This window comes from Neopelma chrysocephalum, unplaced genomic scaffold, assembly GCF_003984885.1.
Source record: "Neopelma chrysocephalum unplaced genomic scaffold, ASM398488v2 Primary Assembly neopelma1_381, whole genome shotgun sequence".
Classification (NCBI taxonomy): domain Eukaryota; kingdom Metazoa; phylum Chordata; class Aves; order Passeriformes; family Pipridae; genus Neopelma; species Neopelma chrysocephalum.
In genome coordinates, this window is record NW_020898045.1 from 685,479 (window position 1) to 709,617 (window position 24,139).

General features: G+C 36.8%; 1 protein-coding gene across 12 annotated transcripts in view; it reads right to left on the reverse strand.

Annotated features, from left to right (window-relative positions):
• PPFIA1 (PTPRF interacting protein alpha 1) overlaps nucleotides 1-24,139 on the reverse strand; it is a 49,759-nt gene that overhangs the window by 19,620 nt on the left and 6,000 nt on the right. For 5 of the 12 annotated variants that reach the window (XM_027706526.1, XM_027706527.1, XM_027706524.1 and 2 more), the window contains 13 exons: nucleotides 9,581-9,682; nucleotides 8,937-9,101; nucleotides 8,086-8,160; nucleotides 7,523-7,624; nucleotides 7,056-7,277; nucleotides 6,139-6,285; nucleotides 5,274-5,408; nucleotides 4,614-4,688; nucleotides 4,117-4,200; nucleotides 3,324-3,455; nucleotides 1,761-1,823; nucleotides 462-541; nucleotides 92-224 (listed from right to left, as the gene is read on the reverse strand). In XM_027706526.1, the coding sequence (XP_027562327.1) occupies nucleotides 92-224; nucleotides 462-541; nucleotides 1,761-1,823; nucleotides 3,324-3,455; nucleotides 4,117-4,200; nucleotides 4,614-4,688; nucleotides 5,274-5,408; nucleotides 6,139-6,285; nucleotides 7,056-7,277; nucleotides 7,523-7,624; nucleotides 8,086-8,160; nucleotides 8,937-9,101; nucleotides 9,581-9,682 (1,515 nt within the window). Of the gene's footprint in view, nucleotides 1-91; nucleotides 225-461; nucleotides 542-1,760; nucleotides 1,824-3,323; nucleotides 3,456-4,116; nucleotides 4,201-4,613; nucleotides 4,689-5,273; nucleotides 5,409-6,138; nucleotides 6,286-7,055; nucleotides 7,278-7,522; nucleotides 7,625-8,085; nucleotides 8,161-8,936; nucleotides 9,102-9,580; nucleotides 9,683-19,399; nucleotides 19,589-24,139 lie in introns of those variants that run through there. The other 7 variants (XM_027706536.1, XM_027706529.1, XM_027706533.1 and 4 more) reach the window with 3 other exon arrangements.

Consider the following 24,139-nt stretch of genomic DNA (forward strand, 5'->3'; position numbering starts at 1 on the left):
CAGTTCTAAAAACTCTTTACAATGATTAGCCCTATGTAATCTATTTTTTCGTCACAGATTTATTTGTATTTTCATTTCAGAGTTCTGTTACCTTTGAAGGTTCATCTCTGAGAGCTGCCAAACGTCCCTTCTGGGGACGCCTCAGCACGGAGGAGGTGCCAAAGGAGTCTGTGTGAGTGTCACCCACAGAGGAAGATGTCATAGGGAATCTGAAATCTGGTCTGCTGGCACACAAAAACAATCATTTTAGCTTTACAAAGGGAGGGGAAAGAGGGAAAGAAACCAAAAAATTCACCCAAATGATTTCTCTCTTCCTACTAGTGCCAATTGCTTTTAGGCACTGCATAAAAACTGTCTTATATGTTCTATAAAAAATAGATTTTATAGCTATATAACAGACAAAATTACATTTCGCATAGTGACTTTAAAGAAAATAGAAAAAATTGAAATACTGCTGGTACCTATGATGGAGTGATGTGGCTCTGAGTCTCACTTGGTCATTTTCAGCCCTTAATGCATCAACATTTATCGCAAGTTGATCCTGCAAAAATAGATAAATCAAATACATAACATATGCCTTAAGAAAAAACAATCAGTATCAAATAGGCATTTATAAACTAACATTTAAGATTTTGGTCTCATTTCTATGAAACTCAGAAATAACAGATTTTAAAAACACACCCATCAACAATATAAAATGTAAAAACTGGTTTTGCTGCACACAATACAGCACTACCACAAAAGGCCATCCCAGAGTAATTCTGCTGCCTCTCTACGCTGACTCTAGTAATGACAACATACATTTTAAAAACAGCAATGAAATAAAATTCGCATGTTACTAACTTAATTATTATAAAGTGATAATAAGAAGAAACAAGAAGATTTTTCCAGCTCTCTTCACAGAAGGTTCTAAAAGTATTCACTTCGAACTTGGAGATTTTGACACACCCTAGAAACTCTGAACTTAACAGCAGAGAAATCCAATGAATGAGAAAACAAGAGAAGACCAATAAAAAGTGGCTGATGATGAACATCTGTGCCTTGTGTGAAAACTGCTGGCGTACACATACAAGAATTTCACATTTTACAGAACATTCTTCTTTTTATTACAGAAGCACAGCCTCCAAATCCTGTCCTAGAGACTTACCAGAGTGATGTGGGAAGGTGCAGTACACCTGTGATTTAACAAGCTATAACAAGTATTATTTCAGAACAGATACTGTGACCACAAAATCATCTGCCACTGCTTAAGGATGCAAAGATATGAAAGGCCTCGCCACTTATTTAAGGAAGGAAAACTCGTCATTTCCAGGGCAAGCACAACACCAGACAGATGCTATTAAAAAGCAGCAGCCAAGTCTAATAAATTAAAGAAAATTTTTAGCAGTTGCACACGCATTTCATATCCAAAGCTTTAAGAAAACCTTACGGGAAAATGCTCAACATTAAAAATGTATCTCTTTTCTTTATGCTGTTCAAGGTCATATGTACAAAAATATAAAAATTCTACACAATCCCCAAGCTTGGGCAAACTGCCAACATATCCAGGCACTTTACATATTCAGAAGTTTTTGAGTAAAAGGTTATGTATTACCTATAAAAGCCTCATAAAACTGAGGCACACAATACCATAAAATGAACTACAACTCCCTTCTTTTAAACAGAGCAGGTAATGTTAAGTTCTGTGGGGAATTAAAACCTGATCCTGCTATGTAGCAAGGCAGCAATGATGCTCCAACAGAATATTTTAGAAAGTGTACCTTTTCATGCTGAAGCTCCTCTATTTGTTTTTTTGCATTTTCAATTTCTCGAAGAAGTGAATTCTAAAATAAAAGGTATCACAGAGTAAGTCACTTGTAAAAAGCTTTACACTTTTAAACCATAACCATGAGGACTATCAAAAATAATTCAGTCAACATTATACATCTTAAGTTAAAGATACTTTACCATCATTTCACTTTGATTACAGCTGAAGGTTTATCCTTCCGGGTGTACAGCCCTCTAAATAATGGATTTAGTAATAGTACTGGTTCCATAAATTTTTAATAGCAATAGCAACCTTTTAAAACTGCATTTGAAAAAGTTTGACTAGTAAAAAAATAAGGAATAATTAGGCAGCTAAAATAATTTAAAGTAATTCACTGAGTGGTTATTGAGACGAATTAGCAGCCATTATCCTTAAGTTTTCATTCTATTTGCACTTGTTTGACCTAAAAAAAGTACTACACAGTAATTTCTTGGATATACTGTACTTTCAGAACTGCAACACTCACTGAATTAAGGGTTTTCCTCAACATTAGAGCTGTTTCAAGCTAGAGATTCCCCCTTCTGATAGGAAACTTATAACTGGCTCACTTTCTTTTCCTTTTCTACCACAGCCAAAAGGTTCTGATTAACAATTTCTTGAGGTTGTTAATACCTTTATTGCATGTTTTAGATGAATTGCAATTTCATATGTGAAAAAATAAATCACTCTGGGAAAAAGACCAAGTGATAAGAACAAAGTTCTAAATGTTTTATTGCCATGACTTTAAAACAAAATTCACACAGCTTTTACTGAAACATTTTCCCCAGATGATCATTTCACTCTCCAACAAAGGAAACCAAATATTTTTTTAATCCAAGACAAGGCAATTCTAAATCAGCATCAAGCAAAGTGCCACTTTAGAAGACCTTGCTTTGTTGGATGCAGAGTAAAATAATCTAACTTAAAGGCATGTGCGGAAGAAAAATCCATAAGGAACTACATCCAAAAGCAGAAGAGAAAGAAAAACGGTAAAAAGTGTGTCACAAGTTGAATGCGGGGAGAGCTCCAAGGGGTGCATTGACAGTGCAGGGAACAGCCCAGCTACATTCACATAATGAGTCCCAAAATGATCTACCTGGGAAGAAAACACAAGGTTGTTTCAACTTGCAAGAATCCCACAAGGATTCAGGGGAACTGGTATAGCCAAGAGCAGTGGGAAACAAAAGAAATTAAACTAAAAAGGCCAAAGTTCTAGTCCTAATTCTTTAGGCTTCCTGTATTGTACCGGATGAGCCTATTTATGCAATCCATACCAATCAACCAGGAAAGGATAAAGCTGCTTAAAATTAAAAGATGCCTTCTCAACACTGCAGTGCAATGCCCAGGGACAGTCTCAAAAAACTTGAATTTTATGTACATATTTTCAAAATCCACACTAAAAAACAGCCTTAAGAGAAACTATTTATTAATAAGGATTTCATATTTATTTACTGAAGTTACAGATGTGTGCAAACTGCACAAATCACAGAATCCTGAGCATTCTAATTAACGTATGTGCTGGAATGTGACTTGTTACCTTATCTTCCAGGGCAGCCATCCTTTCCTTGAGATGCAGCTGGAGCCTTTCATTGGATTCGGACAGAAGCTTATCAACAGTTTCTGACAAACGTTTATTATGCTCTTCATTCATCTTCTCTCTCTGTCTAGCCTAAGACACAAAAAAGCTACTGAAATAACTTCAAATTTTCAATGTCTACAACAATTTCCAGGTTATAAAGGCAGTAAGCTTTCTTTAACAGCAATATTTTTCCAGAGAGGAATACTGGATGGACCTCCAGGACTCTGTGAGGGAGTATAAGGGACACTTCAGAGTTTAATAACTGATCCAAAATCAGAAGTTTGAAAATCTGAGCCTACATTAAAAAAAAAAAACAAAAACCAAACAGAATTCAGAATGAATTCTATTATTTATAACCCAGAAACCAATTTTTCCATAGTCATTTAATTCAGCAAGTTTTTGATCTGTCTCTTCATCAGAAAGTATGAATAGTAATCAAATATGAATAGTAATAGTAATATTACTAGTAATATTGAATATATTTTATTGAGTATGTGAATATATATTGAGTTTAAGAATAGTAATTGGATATTTTCTATTTTCAAACTTTCATTGCAGACTTTCAGCTTGCCCTTGAGATTTAAGGTGAGACATAGTATAGTGACTCAAATCTCCCAAATATCAGCCAGCCCAAACTCCGGCTTTCTTTTAAAGAGAGAAATAAAACCAGCTTTGCTGAACAGTAACAGCCATGAAGGGGATTGAATTCTTTCTTTCAGCTTTATATCTTTGTCAAAATTATGTACAATACCCTTTGCAGCTCTTGATTCTTCTCCTCTAGCTGTGCTTCCATCTGCCTCAGTCGTTCCTCGATGTTGCCATGTCTCTCCTCAGCCTGTCAATTTGAAAGCAAAATTAGAATTTGGGTGGGGTTTTTTTAAGGTTTCAAAAGCACAGAAACATTGAAGCACAGTAATATTTCTAACATGCTTTGCACAACCGCCATTTATGGTAACACAAAATGCAGAACAGATGCTTTTCTGTCACCAAAAACCTTGCAAGGGTTCATATGTGAGTAGCAAAATGAGGAAACCTCTCACCATGAATCCACTGCTCTTTGCAAATGAGCTTGCAAGAGCAGAAGTTCATTCACATCCCCAAGAATTAAAAAAGAAAAAGAAAATAAAAATAAAAACTAAGTGCATTTTCAGCTTTTCCTCACTAGCCTGGAGGATGTGACCCTGTGTTAGTACCCATGACAAAGCAGAAAGCAGCAAGCAGAAACAAGGACTAAGATACAAATTCTACCTTCCTAAGCTTGGTGGTAAGTTCCAACACTTTTGCATCTTTAGCAGCAGATCTCCCAGGAGACAAAAGGTCAGACTACAGAGTCAGTTAGGGATAGGAAAGATAACAGGGAAAGAAATGAAACTAAGACTTTCAAAGAAAGCACGCACACACACTTGAAAAGGCTCACTTGCAGTTACTAAATATAATTCTTCACACTTCATTAGCTCATTTGCAGCCCTCTAAAAACCTTGATATTTATTGGTATCATTACTTCTCTTGCTCCCCATACTCTTCACTTGGTTATCAGTGAAAGGATTTGGGGTTTCCCCTTCAGAAATAGTTCATTTTAGAAGGATTTTATGCCTAACATTAAATTGATTTTAATAAAGAGCACCAAAGTAATAATTCAGAGAGACATTTTCATAATGTAACATCATTAACAGAAAATCTGTTCAAGTTCCAAAGAGTAGAAATTTAAAAAAAAAAAAAATTTAAAATAAAAATCAAGAAGAGTGTCTTCAGAGAGGTGAACGGGAAAAGTAGAGAGAACAGGGATAAATATTTTCTGACTTATTTGTGGGAAAACCAGAATGTAACAAAGCCAACACTAACACCAGATTTCGTGCAGTGGGACCAATGGAGAACAGAGTCTGGAGGACACTGTCCAGGAGGCCTCACCTTTGTAAGTGCTGCAACTCTCTGGGCCAGCTCAGCTTCCACCTCTGGCAAAGTCTCAGCCTTTCTCAGGGTCTGCTGCAACTTTTGCTCAGCCAGTTCCAGTCGTTCCTGCAATTGCCTGTTCTTATCTTCACTCTGCACAGGATCACAATCAAAAATGCTTAGGGTTAAAAATGGTAATTAATTGTCAAAGCAGCAAAGAACAAGCTGTGAATTTTCTACATCAAGTCTGTGCTAAGACAAGGGACAAATTCCACCATATTTTAAACACTGTGCATATTACTGCAAAATTTAATTTTTTTTCAAGTGTGTACAACTACTTTTATGAATTATACCAAAAGGAACTTCTCTTGTTGACTAAAGGTTGCCTGCCTCTAATTAGAAAGTGATTGGCTAAACAACCATTTCTGGTTTATAAAGCTGGACTTTCCTGTCAAGCACATTTCAAATTTCCACTCCCAGTAAAGCAACACTCACTTCTATTATAGTCTGTAAAAATCACTACACACTATACAAGTTTTAAAAGGTTTCAGCTTAGAATGAGTAATTCTCACACACGAACCTAAAGATGCTTGGATACACATATAACAACTTAAAAATCCACAACTAATAGGAACAAAAGCCATGATGCAGTGCACTGAAATTCTCTAAATCATTTCCCCTTCCCAGTAAAACTGTCTCATCTTCATTCCCAAGGTAAAACTCTGCCATGTACAAGTTACTGAAGAACAGTCACTACCAACAGCCCATTACAAATAACATTTATCTTCCTAAAAGCAAAGTGCTTCAGTAGAGCATGAACATGAATTATTTCCATGAGTTTTATGCCGAGCAAAATGCACTTTATCTTATTTCCAATTCCAACCTGTCTGTGCATGGAGTCTTTAGTGGCAATTTCATTTTCAAGTTTATCATTGAGGTCGTGCACAGATGTAGCTTCACGTTGTGCAGCGAGGTAGCGTTTCTCAAGAGTTGTAATTCTCTCTTCCATGTCTTCCTTTTGGGCCATAGTCTGTGCAAGACACAAAGCAGAATTCAGAATACGAGAGAGAGTTATTTTGTGATCAAACTGGGGGGCAAACCCTAGAAATAATAAAAATTAAAAAATAAAAAATCCGACATTTCTGTTATTTTTCTCGGTATAAAATGAAGTAGAAAGAAGAGCCTCACTTAGACTTACAAGTTTAATTACTTTTTTAAAACAGTGAATGATTAAAAAAGACTCATCTTTATTATCTTACACCACAGATCTGCTACTTACCTTTTCAATGGTACAAACACAGCAAATCTTGATGTGCTGGGGATGGTCAGAGAATGTTCTTGGACTTAACTAAGCACCCTATTTAACTTCTACTTAATTACAGTACACTGCAATAAATGGGACCTCGGATATTAGTGACTGATCAGGAACTGTCAGTGACAGCACTGAAATTAAAGTGATTCTTCCTCCATGTACATCTTTAAAAAATTTAAACTTTATGAATAAGCTTAGCTTTTATGACAAGATCAAGCACCTTTTCAAGAACATGGTAAAGTTTGCAATGTTAAATCTCCAATATATTAATGAAATATCTAAGTCATAGATTTAGCATGAAGATAAATTGTCTTAAGCAACTGGTCTTTTATATTAAAGAAGGAGATCATGCCCTGAACTATTTTCTTCTCATCTATCAATACAAAGACATTCAAAAGCATAAAGGTTCAACTGAGCACCAATAAGACTAAAACTCGATAAAGCAGTTGCATTTGGTACTCCCCAAATTCTGTCAGCTCCCTCCTCACCTCTCGTACATCTCTCTGTAACTTTGTATTCATTTCTTCAGACTTTATCAAGTCTTTTCTGGCTGTGTCAAGATCTTCTTCCAACTCTGTCACTCTGCTGGACAGAGCAGTGAGACGTTCTTTCATTTGTGTCTGCTCTTTGTTTTGCTTATCTATAATGTCTTGGAGTTCAATCACTTTAGCAAGGTTTTCATCATGGCATAAAGAACCATCAGAGGATCTCTATTAAACAGGAAAAAAAACACCTGTATTTGGCATGTTGCAAATAAGATTGAAAAACAAACTATTACTCACCTGTAAACACCCCTCCACAAGGATAATTTTATTTTTGGATAGATTGCAAAAATTGAAATTGTGGTAGCTAAGACTTTTTAATTAGATGATCATGCAAAAATATCTTATTATAGTTTAAAATTAAAATGTTACAGGTAATGATTAAAAGTCAGATGTCAAGTAAATAGCTGTACCTTTCCATTTGTAGTCGGTGTATTTTCTTGTTCATGATTTATATCCAGCATCCCATCTGGAAGTGTTTTCTTCTGATTATTTTGCTCTTTCAGAATCATTAACTAAAAGAAAAGTTTACACACACAGGTTTCAAGTCAATTCCTTTCTCACTAATAATATAAGGAACAGCTGAAAAAGCAAAGGAGCAAAATAACAATTACTTATTCTACTGCAAGGTATTTATTAATAAAACAGCACAGGCACCCAACTTAGGCCACTGCAACCCAAAAATTCTTATTTTAAAGCCATACGAACTCTTTCTTTTATTTTGTTTTGTTTGGGAGTTTTTTGGAGTTTGTTGGGTTTTTTGGGGGGGGGGCAGAAGGTGTCAGAGGATTGAGGTTTGCTTTTTTCCCCTCCTGCTCTTTCAAAGCAACCAAGTTAAAAATTAATTGTTGTTCCATTTGGCAAAAAACCAATAGCAAGAAGTGAAAGTGAAACTTAATAAACTATTATGTAGAAATATTGACTAAACTGCCCACAATGCACACATGAAGACTTAACTTTTAAGACAGAAACCTACCTCTTTATGTGTAGTACCTAGTTCTTCTTCCAATAAGCTACATCTTTCCAGTGCTACTCGTAACCTCTCCCTTACCTGAAAAGGTAATTTCAAATTATTTGAATAATTCAAATCAGAAAGAAATCAATTTCATTTACTGCCATGCCCTTTCGGATAATAAATGACACTATTTCCATTACACCTGCTTAATCTGCAGTCAGTACTAATTACAACACAAAAAAATAGCCAAATAATGTGTATCTTAAAAATCTAGTTTTTCCTTTTTTGTCATAAGCAAATAGTATTTCAAGACGACCTGTATATTTAGGCAAGAATTAAACATGCCCAGAATTTGCCTGTTCTTTTGAAAGGCACAGAGTGTGTAGGCTTTTGCTTATTTCTGCTTAAAGTAATTTGCCAGATTTTATATCCAAGGGTCACAAAAGTCAGGTAAACTGTGAGCTGGCAACAAAACTCACAGTGAACTTTAGGACTTGCATATCCTGCTGCCAATATCAGGCACAGCTGAAGGGAGGGGTTCCTTTAATTCAGCTTCATATCACAGTGTAAGCAGATTCCTCTCTTCCTGTTCTCTCTTCCTTATATTACATAATCAAAAGACTAAATTCTGATATTGTAGAGCTAAGCAACTGTATGCAATCCTACAGCAAATATATTGCCCCTGAACCATGCTGAGTTTACATTAACAGAGCTAATGAAATACTAGAATCAACCACAGCACCTTGATTTATTTCCACATTAATTTAGGAGAGCAGGTAGTGGATGTAGTTACAGTTCAGAGATTTCTACAGCTTTAGCACAAAATGGCCCACACAAAAGAGGGGACAGGATGAAGCACAATATTTCATTACCTTTTCATCAAGGGCTTTATGGTGCTCAAATAAAGATTTTAGTGCTTTGAGAACTTCTACTTCACTAGAAACTCCTGCTGGAGACTGAGCTTGCCTCTTCACCACAGTCATTCTCAGAGATCGCTCGTGCCTGGAGACAAGACACTCCAAATGTTCCAGTAACAGCTAAAGCAAGAAAAAGGAACAATGTTTATTCCTGTTCTGAAAAGCTACAGAAAACTTTGCCTCCTAGAACATTAAGTTTTGAGCTCTAAACTTCAAATCTCAGAGACAAAGAACGTTGTATCAAGAGTAAGGACCAGTTTTTAACATTTGACCTGCATTAGCAGCGTAAGCTGCTCAAACAGATCCCTACAACCCACCCACTCTACTCCTCTGATCCCAGGAGCTGTGTGATTACAAAACTTTCACAACCAGAAAGCTGAATGGCAGACATGGTGCAGTTGTACAAGCTTTTCCTGATTTGGCATAGCAGCATTTGGAGCTGTGCATATAAGCTTCCAAACTTTCTTAACATACATTTGCACTTCCACAGGGATTCATGTGCAAATATTGGGGAAACACTTCTAGCTTTTCAAATTCAACATTCAGTGTTTTCCTCCATTCTTTAACAATGGTGAGCTTGGAGAAGACAAGGAACTAACCCTGGTATTATTTCTTTCTGCTTTCAGTTCAGCGATTTCTTCTTCCCTTTCCAGCAGCTGCTCCCTGCATACATTGAGTTCTTTTGTAAGTGCTGCAAATTCCTGGAATAAACCAGACAGAAATATCAGGATACAGTGAGAGTGGATTCATGTGAACACCTGACAATTTCTTGAAGCATTCAGATGACTAAAGCCAATACAATTTACAGTCATGCTTAGGTTCAAACACTTAAAACGTTATGTTACCAACTGTAAAGACAAAAAAAACCTGTGAAGACAAAAGATGTTTGACCAGTACTTTTGAAAACTCATTTGTCTCTCAAGGCAGTTATCTGAGTTGGGGTTTCCCTGGTAAGCAAAGAGAAAAACATGTTTGTAATGCATTTTTTTTATGGTTTCAAAGAGCTGTTTCTTTTGTGTATTTTTTTTGTTCGTTGTGGTTTGTTTTTTTTTTTAACAACTGCTAAGGGAGACACAATAAAACAGAGCCCAGTAAAATAAAGAAATCAGAAAACATGATAAACTTCAAGTCAGGATGTAATTGTGAGAGACAATGCATAACCCTGCCATCTACCAGAATACAGCTACATACTGGAATTTCATTTATACCTTCTTTCAAATCTCACAAAACAGAACTGAAGCAGCGCTTTCCCTACAGTCCTGCTGGAAATCTCAGAGGATTAGAATAAGAATTTTCTCAAAGCCCTCACAAGGCTCACCCTTCAACTTCAATAAAGATCTCACCAAACAAAGCTCAACCAAAGTGAAATAGTACAGAGTGAAGTGCCATCGGGGAACAGGAACTGAGGTAACTCAGTTACTGCATGTTTATTACTACAGTGAATACAGAGTAGTCAACATTAAAGAGTACCTTTCTACACTTTTGGGTTTCTGTCAGGAAATGATTGTAGCAGTATCTGAAAGAGCCACTCCTTCCTACACCACTTCTGCTCTCTATCAACAGCCTCACTAAAAATATTCAACATAAAAGCCATTTAAATGTTTTATCAACTCACAGAGCACACCCTGAATAGAATAAAAGGTACAACTATACACTACATTTAGAAGCAAATACGGAGCATAACCTTATCTACCTACCTACTCTGGTATAATTTAAGTTGTAATCTGAACCATGTTGGCAATTAGCATTAATGCAAAAAGTAAAGGTGTGAATGTGAACAAGTCCATGTTGTAGAAAAAAGCTTGTAGGAAATGGGAAAAAAACTTCATGTGTTACCCAACACAACTTAGGATGTGAAAATAGATATGCATCTGTCACTCCAATGGCCAGTGAACACTTAAGAAGCACTTAGATAAGAAAACATTGAAATATTAGTAAATAATAGTCTTTTTTGTTGTAAAATAAGGAAAACACTAATAAACAAGAGACGTGTCTAACAAACAAGAGACTTATTTAATAAACAATGGATTGGTACAGCTGAACTGGTGATGATCAAGATGAGGTGAACACCACAAATGGTCACCTAAGTGGAGACACACCATGTGCACAAACACTGTTTCTCTAATTTTTTCAAACTCTGCAAAATATACTGTTTAACAGATAGTAGCTGCATGTCAAGTGAAAGCTTCAGATGGAGCTGTTTTGCAGAAAAATTCAAAGTGACGGGAGGCACATGCTTAAAAACAAAAGGCCACATCAACCAATTACACTACACTCTGCAAATTCTAACTTGCAGCTAAAACAGCCAGACACAGGCCAAGGACACTGCCATTTCCAAGATTCATTGGGAAAACTTTATTCTAAAATACACGTGACTGAAGAGACAAAAAGTTTGTTGCGCATTACATACTTACAGTGAACTCCTTTGGAATTAGTCATGTATGAGGCTTTTAAAAGTAAAGACAGTAATCCCACCGTCACAGATGCAGAATCCACCCCAATAATCCCTCTTCCTAAATAAAAACCTGCTTATTGGAAGAAAGTTTCAGTATAGTCTCCTATTATCAGGAGGTTAATCAGCAAATTACTGCAAAAAGTCTTAATTTATTTTCTTTTTTCAACTGCTAAAAAAATGACTTCTCTACCACACTTCATATTTACACACATAAATATTTCACTGCAGTATTTTATTTGCATCCTTAAAAAAAAAAAAACGGAAAGAAAGGCCTAATGATTTCAAAGTGGTCTGGAAATACACTTAGGAGAAAAAATAAAAAAGTAAATCCAGCTACTGGAACTTTTATACACACAACTACAAAAGTAAGTCAAGAAAAAGCTACTTCAGGCTTCACTGGAGCTGATAAAAAAATTGCCTCTACTACAAGCTGTTCCTTGACATCCAAACTTTTCCTATACCTTCAACATCCCACCTGTGAGACTTTCCAGGACTCTGTGTGAGCTTCACCAGCTGTGTATTTGAAAGGAAGTCTATTCACTCATCGAATGGTTGCAGCACAGAGAGTTCTATCCCACTGCATACTTGTGTGCAAATATAAACTGTAGCACAAATACATCAATTCTGACACGAACCATCACCCTTGTCAGATGACCCAAAACAACAGAGCACCCAGGAATTTATATTGCTGCTGCATAAACACATTGGCATGAATTTCTGGCATTGCACAATAACCTCCACTGCTGGGTGTTTTGACAAAATACAGTTGCTTTGAGTCCTGTGAGCTGCCTAATAAAGAACATTTGAATGTCCTTAGTTTCAGCTGACGCTGCCAAAAGACATGTCCTTTCTAGTTTTAATACTTACTTCCACTGGTAGACAATTTGTGATTTCCCCAAGCAGCTCAGGAGAGAAACTATCTGCAACATTATAATCTCCAAATATTCTGAGTTGTCTCATAATTTCTTCTTCGGCATTAGATGAATGTACAGAAAGAATTAAAGGAAAAAGGAAAAATCCTGAGAAACTTTCCTACTTATCCAAAAAGCTGATTATTTTTCAGTAATTAAGAAGATTGAGATCATCAGTTCTGCTCAAAATAATAAATACACAACTCAGGGTTGACTAGAATGGCACTTATAACAAGCACTTTCAGAGCACATACAGAAGAGAGAGTGCTGAATTTTCCAGGGAAATATTCCCTGCTGATCAGAACATTCTGGCAAACACCCATAGGCTACACTAAACTGAAATGTTTACTGGAGAAAGTCAATTTCTGACCCAACTGCATCATTCCAAACACATCTCTCTTGCTGCCAGAAACAAATACTCTCAAAAAAAAGCTACAGTGAGCAAGTAAATTTGTTCCTGTTCAGCAATACATCTTCAGGGGGTTTTTTTGTTCACAAACTCCATGATTTTTTAAAGCAAGAACACTTCTTCTCCACCAACCTTCAGAATTGACCTCCAACCTTTAATACTTTTGAGGTCACAATATAAACATCCTTTCAAAAGTTGGATCAACTGGTGCCTGGCTGTAAAGCGTGCACATTTCTGATGTCTGAGCTGACAGACACTTGGGTACTTCCAAGATCCCAGTCCAGGAACATTAACAGCTTTCAGGGAACAGGTTCTCTTCATGGTTATTACAAACATAATTTATAGGCTCCACAGATAGTACATGACAAACCAATAAATGCTAGATGACAGGAAGACTATATTTAACCTAAGGGGAAAAACTTGAAAGGAACACAGGTAATCCCTGGAAGTCTGTTAATATAAACTGTGTATTAGGGATGCTCTACAGACAACGAACTGTAAATTTTCTTGGAATTTGATCAAGAAAAAAAACCTTATTCCGCAAGAAATGCAACACCTGTGAGTGCATAAGGAATCACAGATTACAGGCAACAACATGGCCAAAAAACATATAAAGGATGGAAAGATATGTAAAGAAAACCCCAAACATTTTCAATTCATCAAAGAACATACTACTATTAAAGTACTGTAAAATACCACTGTTAAAATACTAGTTTTAAAGTAGTAACTTCAGGCAACAGAAAGATAAAGTTGCAACTGTTGCATCTTTAGGAACATCTCTGAGAGAAATATATGAGTGGAATTTATCTCTTTAATCTCCAAGGAATATTTTGTTTTACTGTCATTCTGTTTTGTAGCCTGAATATCAAACAACCCACTCACAAAGCTGAGCAGCTGAAAGGAGCACAAGAAGAACAAGTGGGGAAAGTGCAGGACATCAGGGATGGAAACCAGTGGGATCTGAGATAAGTTTCCAGCATGATGTTTACACCACATATAAGCCACAATTATTCCAAATGATGCATGCACGGAAATGACAAATATACACTCTTAAGGAAAACAATCAAAGAAAATTTAAATATTTAAGCTTAACAGGGTATTTCACAGTCACTTCACTTTAAGGGTTTTAGGGAGCACACAGGGACCAAGATCCCCAATATATCTGAAAGTTCCTAACAAGCAAATTTCGGTTCAACTAGTTTTGTCTGGGGTTTTTTTTAGGCTAAGAATCAAAACAATGAAATACTTCAAGGCTATTGAGAATTAAAACTGAAAAGAACTGATATGTTTTCATCATTAAATCCAGTCCTCGAAGAAAACACAGTTACAAACACTTTAACAGCAACAAATCCAGAAAAAACAAACCACCAACACACATTATGCTTGGCCTGTTCCATGTAATAAAACAGATTGCTTTCAACCTTTCCATATCTCTGGCATGTGCTAATGGAAAAGAGAAAAATCAGCCTGGAGTGTGCAAAGAGAAGTATTTTGCTTTTCACCTAGTGAAATTAATTTCCAGTAAGTATCAAGCAGCCTGGATTTACTAACCTGGAATCCTAAAACTTATTTCAAGCAGTAAGAGAAACAGTTCTATGAAATAAGTTTATGTTTTGTTCTCAAAAACCCCAACAACTTAAAAGGAAGTGTAAGAGAATAATTAAAATATGGATATGTCAAATCTTGCATTTCAGAACACTGAAAGGCTTTTCATGCTTAAAGTAGCTGTTTTTTCAACTAGAGCTGAGTGAGAATACACTAGAGCTCATTATATAATCAGTGTATTGACCTCCTTTCCTATTTCTGTGTATGCATAAGATGTTTTATAACTCAAAAGACAACTACCAAAACCCAGGTGCAGATTTCTTTAATCTTAAAAAACCTCTCCCATCCCAACTAGTGGCATTGAGATATTTAAGATGTTTAATACCACCTTTGGTTAACTCTCAGAAGTCTGTATTTTCCTTGACTTCAAAAACATACCTTTTTTTTTTTTCTCTATCAAAAACTGCATGAGAACACTCAAGTGAATATTGCTGCCAGCTGACTAAATACTAAACCTGAGGAACTTCTGATCATCCCAGCCCTCTTTTTAGTACAATATTCAAGTTTCCCTCCTGGATTGACCCATCTAGGCTTGGTCATTAACACTGCTCAATCCTAAACAGGCAATTAAGTTTTAACGTGTTTACAGTTGCATAATGTTATTGCTCTGGAATGAAACTTTTGTTGTTCCCAGCTCTCCTTGGAGCTGAGAGGAGAATCCACAGCCTGGCCTTTCACAACCAAAGAGCCAAAAAGAACTCCAAACTCACAGCCAGCAGGTACCAAACATATGCCCAAGAGCAAAATGGGAAAGCTTATAGCAAGACCAAGTCTCCATGGTAATGACTGGGTTTCCAGTTACCATCCTGCTTAAATTTATGCAGAGCGTTCACTGAGCCTGGACTACAAAGCACTACATGAAGAAAGGTGGTATTTGGCAGCTTTGCAAAAGGAATGCAGGAGCAACAGGAAAAGGGAGGTAGAAACACATCAGTTCCATGTTCTTCCTCCTGTAGCTCCCCTTCCCAGATCTAACACATTTTGGAGAGACGTGTCCTATTTGGAATGTGGATGGGTAAAAGTACCAGAACCCAAACATGGCTGGATCCAGCCTCTCACTCCTCCAAGGATCAGAGGTTCCCCTTCCACCACATTAATCAATGCTCCCACTTTATGCACTCAGCAGAACATTCTGGAAAGTGAGCCTGCAAACCCCTGAAACACAGAGCGAAGCACAGGTTGAAGACAGGCAAACGGGAGCCACCTCCACTCAAATCATTAACTACAGCCTATAGTTAATGCCACCCAGGCTGGCAGAACCGTTGCTGCCTGAACTTTAGCATTTCATTTGCTCTAAGCCCAGCATAACAGTGCTGTTACGTACACAAGAGTAGGGGAAAAGCCTCGTGCAAAAACGGATTTTTGTGCATTGCTGGAGTCCCAATCCCACACTGTACTCGGCACTGCAAGGGACACAAGACGTTCTCTGAGTGTCTTCCAAGCTCTACCATCAGCCAGATCTCTGTCCTCCACTGTGAATACAAGTCATACATGAACTGCAGACTCTAAATCTAAGTCTAGATTTCTGGACTTGCTAGCAAACAAGAATGTTTGCTGGTAATGTGCTGGAAGTCAAAACTAAGCCACAGCTGCATCCTACAACTTCTTCCTAGGTCTGTGAAATTAAGGAAAGAGAACATGCAGTTTAAACAAGCCAGAAAACTTCATCCAGTTACTCCTCTTAAAAGTTGTCTCTTCTGCAGAGCAGCCAGCCTTGGGATCATCAAAACATTCCAGAATCCATAATTTCTCCAGGTAGTTTGTTAATCTTTTCACCAGCCTTAGCAAATCAACACAGCTTGCTCAAAGTATGGTAGATCACACAGGGTGTATTTTCAGTTAACCCAGAGCAGATACAACCCATTTTTACCACAGCCTTTTAAACCATTTTTAAAGCTACAGATCTGCAAAAAATCAACCAGTGAAAAACTCTACCAAAGTACCTGGTTTTTTTCCCCCAAGGCTTTCTCCAAATACTCAAATGAGTTGTAAACTCAACCCTCCAAGTTAACAGAATGCACAGAAGATTAACAAGAAATGAACACACTGAACACTAACTGGAAATACTGGTTTCAAGTTATTTTCTTCACTTGTGTTTGTGAAATACTTATAAAATGTTGCCCCTACTCAGGCAACACCGTGGATCCTCTGAGTAGGGAAGTCCAAAAGTTGAACCATTACAACAGTTGTAAAGTAACAGCTGCCTTCCAGCAAGCAGGGAAATACAGAAGCACTTCAGATTTGCATGAAACTTGGCATTTATTCACATGCAATGGCAGCAGAAAACCTTCCATCACATGACCAGAATCACTTCATTGTGGTGGCTACACAGAGTTCCACCTTAGCTGCTCTGGGATGTACAGGAACACACCCCCTGAACGGCAGATAAGGCACAAAAGTATTCAGAACCATACCAAGCTTGTTTGACTTGGATAAATGTCCCAAGATCAGCTAAAATATGCATCAGGAAAACTTTAGTCATCATGGAAAAACAGGCTTTTCAACTTGGGATGTGTATGGATACTTTGTGCAGAATTGGAGCTGTTGAGACTGGTCAATAACAGAGTAATCCTTCCCAATACTGTAGGAGTCCAACTACCAATATTCCAGAACACCACCTTAATTTATCAAGAAATAAGTTTGCAATACTTGGGGGGTGTTAGAAAAACAAACATCTCTCAGTGACACTCTGAATCTATGAATTCTAAGGGTTTCCCAAAAGGAATTACCACATTCCTGCAGCCCTAGCCTGGTCTATTTGGATTAATAACTAATACAAGTAAGTAGCAGCACAACTTCTTAGTTGTAGCTTTAGGCATCTCCATTTTTGGAGTCTATGGCAGTGAAGAAACCTCCCCACACCCATACCCACCATGGCAAAAAGAGAATACACTTGTACTTCATTAAAGAGGAAGAATCTTGCACTACCAGTTTGACAAGGTGTGGGACAAAACCAGTCTCCATCTTTAATATGACATCAGAGAGACTTCATTGAAGTTTTTCCTCTCCACATAAAGCTGGTCAAGATTTCCTGGGATTTCACAGAATTTCACAGCCTGCAACGCTCCTCAGAGATGCCAAACTGGAAAACAACTGCAAGATATGCCGGGAAAATTTAACAAGGCTAGTAACTTTTCTGGGACTCTCCAAACTGAGGAGCTACTGCAAAAGCTATAGCAAGATGGTAAACAACACTAAACTGTGAGTTTACTAGGGCAAGAAAAAAATATATGTATTTTTCTGTACTTCAACACTAAACATACTGCACTCACAAGAAACAGCACAAGTCTGGCTCAGCTGGCATTAAATATTAAACTCCTATGACTTTTATTAATTAAAAATTATTTAATCCTACACATTGCGTTCCAGTGGGTTTAAAACCTAACCCTCACATGACTAATACTCCACTATTTTTTACAAATAGACCCAGGACAAGACCCATCATGCAGATTATTTCAGTGACAAGATACTGTTGCTTGCAAAAGCTGTGAGCAGCAGCTGAGGCCCTGCTCTGCCCTATTCCAATCATTCATCTCAGCCTCCAGTTTCAGATTTAGTTCTGTGGCCAGTAGCTGAAAACTACATTTTTCACACTCTGTTAAAAGGGAATGCTTGGGAATATCTGAATAAGGCTGGCCAAGCCACCCTCATTAAACAAGCACCAACATGTACTTCCCCCTCAGTGCTCTCCTATTATATATATATATTTATTTTTTTGCCAAGTGATGAAAATTTCAGTCTCCTATTTTCAAACTTGTTTAAGCAAGTCATACTCAGTGAGGACAGATATGTGCCTTCAGCAAGAAATTCAACTTACAGCTCTTTACACTTGATTTATCTGTTTCTCTGTACCCTATCACCCCAGTTTACATGCTAAGTGGATGTACTGAACTAAAAGATATCCAAATCTGTGATATTCTGAAAAATGCTACTGGACCATTCCATGGAAAAGTTGCTCAATTTTCACAAATAAAGGCAACTCCAAAGTCCACGCAAAGAGAGCACACTCTCAAGTCTTACAACAGACAACTCTGGTATTTAAACACAGAAAAAAACCATAAAAACTTAATTCAGCAACAGAGATTAAGCATAAAAGAGCTGATTTATAGGGGAATTTAAAGTTTTTTTTAAAGTTCAAAGTAATTTTTTGTCTGCCACAAAAGATCTCCATAATGGACAGTGCCAGACTTGGTAAGTACTTGGTCCCAGAAAACATGTGGCATCCCAGAAGAAAACCAAGGAGATGAGTAACACTAAAATGCAGAGAAGACATAATAAATAAATTAATTAATAAAAAACAAGGACAATCTGTTAATATGGTGTTACCAGTAAGAAATGCTGAAGTGAAAGATGGATTGGTGAGCAACATAAAGGAGGTGCATAAATGAGACCCCAAGAGGGGAAAAGGACAGTTTCTTTCCTGCCATGGACAAGCAGTGAGAGCTAAAATACTAAAAAGCTGCTCCATTTCCACTTTACATTAAATAAAGCAATTCCAGATTTCTTGAAACAAAGACGCAGCTTTTGGAAGATAATGGTCTCCAAAGACCACTCTGAAAACTCGAGAACTGTGTGTTCTAAAAGAAATAAATTACTAGAGGCACCTGCAACATAAAGCTAAAAGAATGTTATGACCTTCCAAGCCCTTCCCTATGAAGTAAAAAAAAGGTGATAATACTGTATGAAAAATATATTACTCAGGAATAAAAAAAAAAAGATTCACAATCGTATCCCAAGGCATCCCTGAAATTATCTAAACCAAACTTTTAGTCATTCACCCAAATGTAGTAGAGCAAACAGAGAGAGCTTTGAAGGGATAATCTGAAAGTAGGAGTTTACCTTCCACATGCATAAACATATAGAAACCCCAACCAGGTTCACCCACACATCCAGTATCACCCTTCACACATGCTCTGCTGTTCCTGTCACTCTCTCAGGTGCAGGGTCATCCTTTATATTCATAATTAGATTATCTGAAGAAATTTCAGTACTATGGGTAAATCTTAACAAAACAATCCCATTTAGATTTTTAAATCACCTTTGATTTAGATCAGAAGTTTTTTTACTTCTGGGTTTCCAAAGCAGTCCATGTCCTAAATCCCCAGTAGAAGGAAGAACAGTAGAATGTTAAATATGAAATTCCAGAGTTCAGCTTCCCATTGGGAACAGCCAATCCACAAGCACAAATTACATTGAAAAGCACAGTCAGTAACAGAATTTAGGTCCAGTGCTGTTCATTAGCAGGTGAAAGAGCCCCAGGAATCCCAGTACGTCAGCTTGCAGATTTCCCAATTCTGGACAGGAGTGCAAAAAAAAAAAAAAAAAACCCTGAGAGTTTTGACTGTAACATTCTATTGGCAAAAGTATATATTGCTAAATTGTTTGTGACAGGTTCACATAAAACAACTGAGATCCCACAACTCAAACCCACAAATCCACAATTTAAACCCTGTCATTGATAAGAATTCCTTTCCCTTTTCCCCCAATTCTCCTTTTTTAAATTTCTTTCATTTTGCACGGAGAGAAAACTTCCATATCAAGCATTCTGTGAAGCACGCAATAAAACAAACAAGAAATTCCGCTCCCTTTTCATGACTGTACTTGAAAATTCAGAAATCGTACTAAAACAGCTTAATAAAACTGGTGACTACTTATTGAGCTAACCATAGATCCAGAACCATTAAAACAACAGGAATTTATGTTCCTCTTTACTGAGTGAGCCCTCTCCACATAAAAGAAGTTTTAGCCTTTACACCAAGGATTTTGGTGGCCAAACCCCAAATTTTATATGCATTTATATGGGAGGTAGGATTAAAAAAAGCAACCCTTGTGTTTCAGAATATTTCTATACAATTAGATACCAAATTCTATGATGTTCTAGCAATAGGAGTAAGGCACAACACAGCTCAGAGCATACCCAGAGAGAAAAACAAAATAAAAATTAAATTTAAAAAATTAATTAAATAAATAAAATAAAATTAAATTAGAAAAATAAATGAAGAGCTGCCCATTTTCCTATCACAATAAATAAAAAATGCTTGTTTTCTAAGTGGAAGTTCTTTTTACTCTTTAATACAACTCAAAGGATACCATATATCAAATTTTCCAAGCTTTTTTCCACATGGCCCTTGAAACAAGTGATGGTCCTTGTTTAAAATCTGTCCTGAAGATAACTAATTATACACTGGCAGTGTAAGGACCTTTTTATCTAGGAATCACAGAATCCTAGAATGTTTTGGGTTGGAAGGGACCTTAAAGATCATCTCATTTCACCCCCTGCCCATGGCACTTCCACTAGCCCAGGTTGTTCAGAGCCCCAACCAACCTGGCATTGAATCTTGTGCACTTGCCTTATCTTGGTGCATTTCATGGAATTTCTAAAACAAAATACTCATTCTGGGTATTTATATCTCTGATAGCACAACCAGAAGACAGATGACCTATAGGAAAAGATGCTGCCTGCTCTTAATTCATATATAACCATTAATAGTCATCCTATATTTCAGATCTAACAAAAATTATATTTCTGTTAATTTCTTATCCTCACAAAACATACCCTGAGTAGAAAACACGAACATAAACACATGAGCACAGCTCAAGGCCACCGTGGAACAGCAAATGAACAGATTAAGCAACAAAGCTTCTCTTTTTAAAAAAGTAGGAACAGCTCACAGAGCCTTGTCAGGCCAAACAGAAGAAAAGGAGCTGATTTTCAGCAGAGCTTACATGAAACAAAAGGTAAAGTCTGAAACAGATAAAGGTCATAGGCAAAAAAACAAGTTAACCAACTATTCCCACCAACTTACAGAGAAGCTAAAGGAAAACAACACATCAGAACGAAAGTGAGCATGAACTTTAACTTGGCATCACAGTATTCCAACTCTGAATATCCAACTAGGAGAGGAATCTCCTCAAGTGACCCACAGATATGTATTCAGCTCACTACACCATCACCTGAAGTTCACAAAATGTGGAAAGAGCATTTCCCTGAGCCTCTGTGAAAAAGTCAAGTTGAACAAAAACCTCAGCTCCATTCGGCAGCAAAATAATAATTCCTCTCTGAGCCCTGGAGAATGGGAAAACATCTTTCCTGGCAAGAACTGCCACACATTTACACTTGGAGAATCCATAGGCAGGTTCCCAAAAAAATCTACTTGGAAAATTCTGAACACCCAGATTACCCGACTCACACAACACACATATATCCCTTCTCAGTGTTTGTGGTTTGAGATCCATATACACAAGAGATTATGATAAGCATTTTCTAATATATGTCAACAGATTCCAGTCACCCTTATAGACTCAAAGTGACTTAAGCTGCCTAAATTGCCAAAAGCAGCTTACAGGAAGACCTCTGTCATATTCCTTTAAAGCTGGAAACTAAAAAAAAAAAAATCCCAAAATTGAAGTGTGAAGTACATTAATGCAGTTTTGAGATGCAGAGAAAAAAGTTACTAATCAGACAGTTAAAACGTTCTCTCCTAAGAATCAAGTTCTCTAACAACACTGTTAATTATAATTTGTTAATTATATATCAAAACACAAACAAATGTGTCCTTTTGATTCTAAGTTCAAAATCTATAGTGAGTAAAACCAACATTCACCCCTGCTAAATAAACATCAGAAAGGACAAACCAAGGTCTCAGGCCAGTGGACATTAAAACACTAAGAATTTGCAAGGGGGTGGGGAATTGTATTCTTAATTCATATGTAAGAAAAAATGCCAAAAGGTGTTCTTTTTTTTTATATAGCCACATAGAATCTTTAAGTCTTGCTACTAAACCTCTTCAAAGCAGTTTTTACTCACACTCCTAAAAAGAGCTGAGAAAAATACAAGGTTGCAGAGGAAGAATTCTCAGAATACCAAAATACACACTCCCTGTTGTACCAGAGGCTACAGACAAGTTACCACTGATGAGCATATATGTGAAGTTCATCTAGTTCTAAATATAGAACATATTTTTAAAACACCTTGTTTTGATTATAGCTCTTTTCACCCAAACTTATATCCAGCCTGTTTGTTAGACTACAGCAAACCAAGCATTAATAAACCCATTGTCAGATATTTGTACATAGTAGCTGAGGAATAGGCAAAAATAACCACTAGCTCATCTTTTGGGGTCTCATTCACTATTAAAAACAAGTAAAAAGCATTTCTTGTGTAGTCGCCAAAACATTCTTCCTACAAATAAATGAAGGAAAATGAAACCAATAGTTTCAGACTTCATAAAATCTGCTTATTACAGAGATAAATGGGACATCATAACAGCACTAAAATTCATCCTCAAGTACAAGACAACCTAAAATTAATTCCAAGTTTAATCTAGCTAAAAGGTCTATTTATAACAAAGAAAACTTAAATTAAAACCACAGTATAAACAGAAAGTTGCTAACAATAGGCAAACAGATGTGTGCTGGGCAGGGGTGAGATGTTTCAAACAACAAACCTAAATATATTTAAATGAGAAACTAAAAAGTCAGAACCAATGCTGGAGACTTGGTCCTCAGTGTACTCCACTAGATTATTTAAGTATAGCTTAAATAATTTATACATTATTTAAGTGTATACTTTCAGATAGCTTCATATTCTGAAGATTTTGGGCAAAAGTTGGCTGTTTCCACACTCTGCAAAGAAAGAAATGTCAGGGAAGCTGAGGTTTATCGATACAGTCAGTGAAGAATTCTGAACATTAACTCCTATCTCCATCTTGACTTAAACTGCAAAGCCAGATCTATCCAGTAATTTAGCAAGGTTTAGCAACTGAAACTCAACACAGACAAAATTAAAATGCCAGTTGTCTGAAAATGCAACAGAGTCATGTCTTTGCTGTCAGAAGGGGATGACAGAAGTGGAGGATACATTTGCCCTGACATACAGTTACACATCTGAGATCCCTTTGGATCTCCATCATTTCTGAACTCACAGTGCTCTGCTGACACTAATGGCTGGTATTTAGAGGTCAGCACCAGTTCTTGCCAGAGTAAGAAGTAAAAGCCATGTCAGCTCAAGGCTGAACATCTGTGAATACTGGAAATGGAGCTGCACTTCCAATGCTGAGAAAATTTCAGCCTCTGCAGAGTTTGGCAAGGCCTTTGCTTAATGCACTTTCTGCAACTGTGTTCTTCAAATTATGTATAATTCAAAACCTCACTTCTACATCTGTGACATCCTGTATTACTTAAAACTTGCCTGGAGGAAATCCAAGTACCATTGTTAATAAAATGGCAACTAAATCCTTCAGTCCATCATTACAAAACTACACCAGGGCAGTCTCTGGACCAAGTGTTTTGGTATTTCTGACATGTGAGGCATTGAACAGAATTTCTGAGATGGTCTGACGAAGATCATTCTATAGAGACATATCTGAATTTAATTAATATAATTAATATAAACTGACATTATTTTTAACTGAAGTGTGAAGTAGTGATAAACTATTCACTATGGGTAGAAAGCAACTAAAAATGACCCGCTGTGGACTCATTTTAAAATTAAGATCTGATAAGCAACCTGGTAAAGCCAAACCATAATTATAGGCAGGGTTTTTTTCCCACATTTAACTCCATATTAAAGTGCTCTTACTTACACACAGCACTTGACCGAAAGTTCTCATCTGCTCCTATACAGACATTATTGAACATGACCATCACATATCCAGAAAAAACTATTTTGCTTGCCTTGCATAGAAATAAAAATGATAAATTTAAGATCAAAAGATTAGAGGTGCAAGATTAAGATGAATCTTAAGCATTGCTGCATTACAGAAGCATATTATTTGTA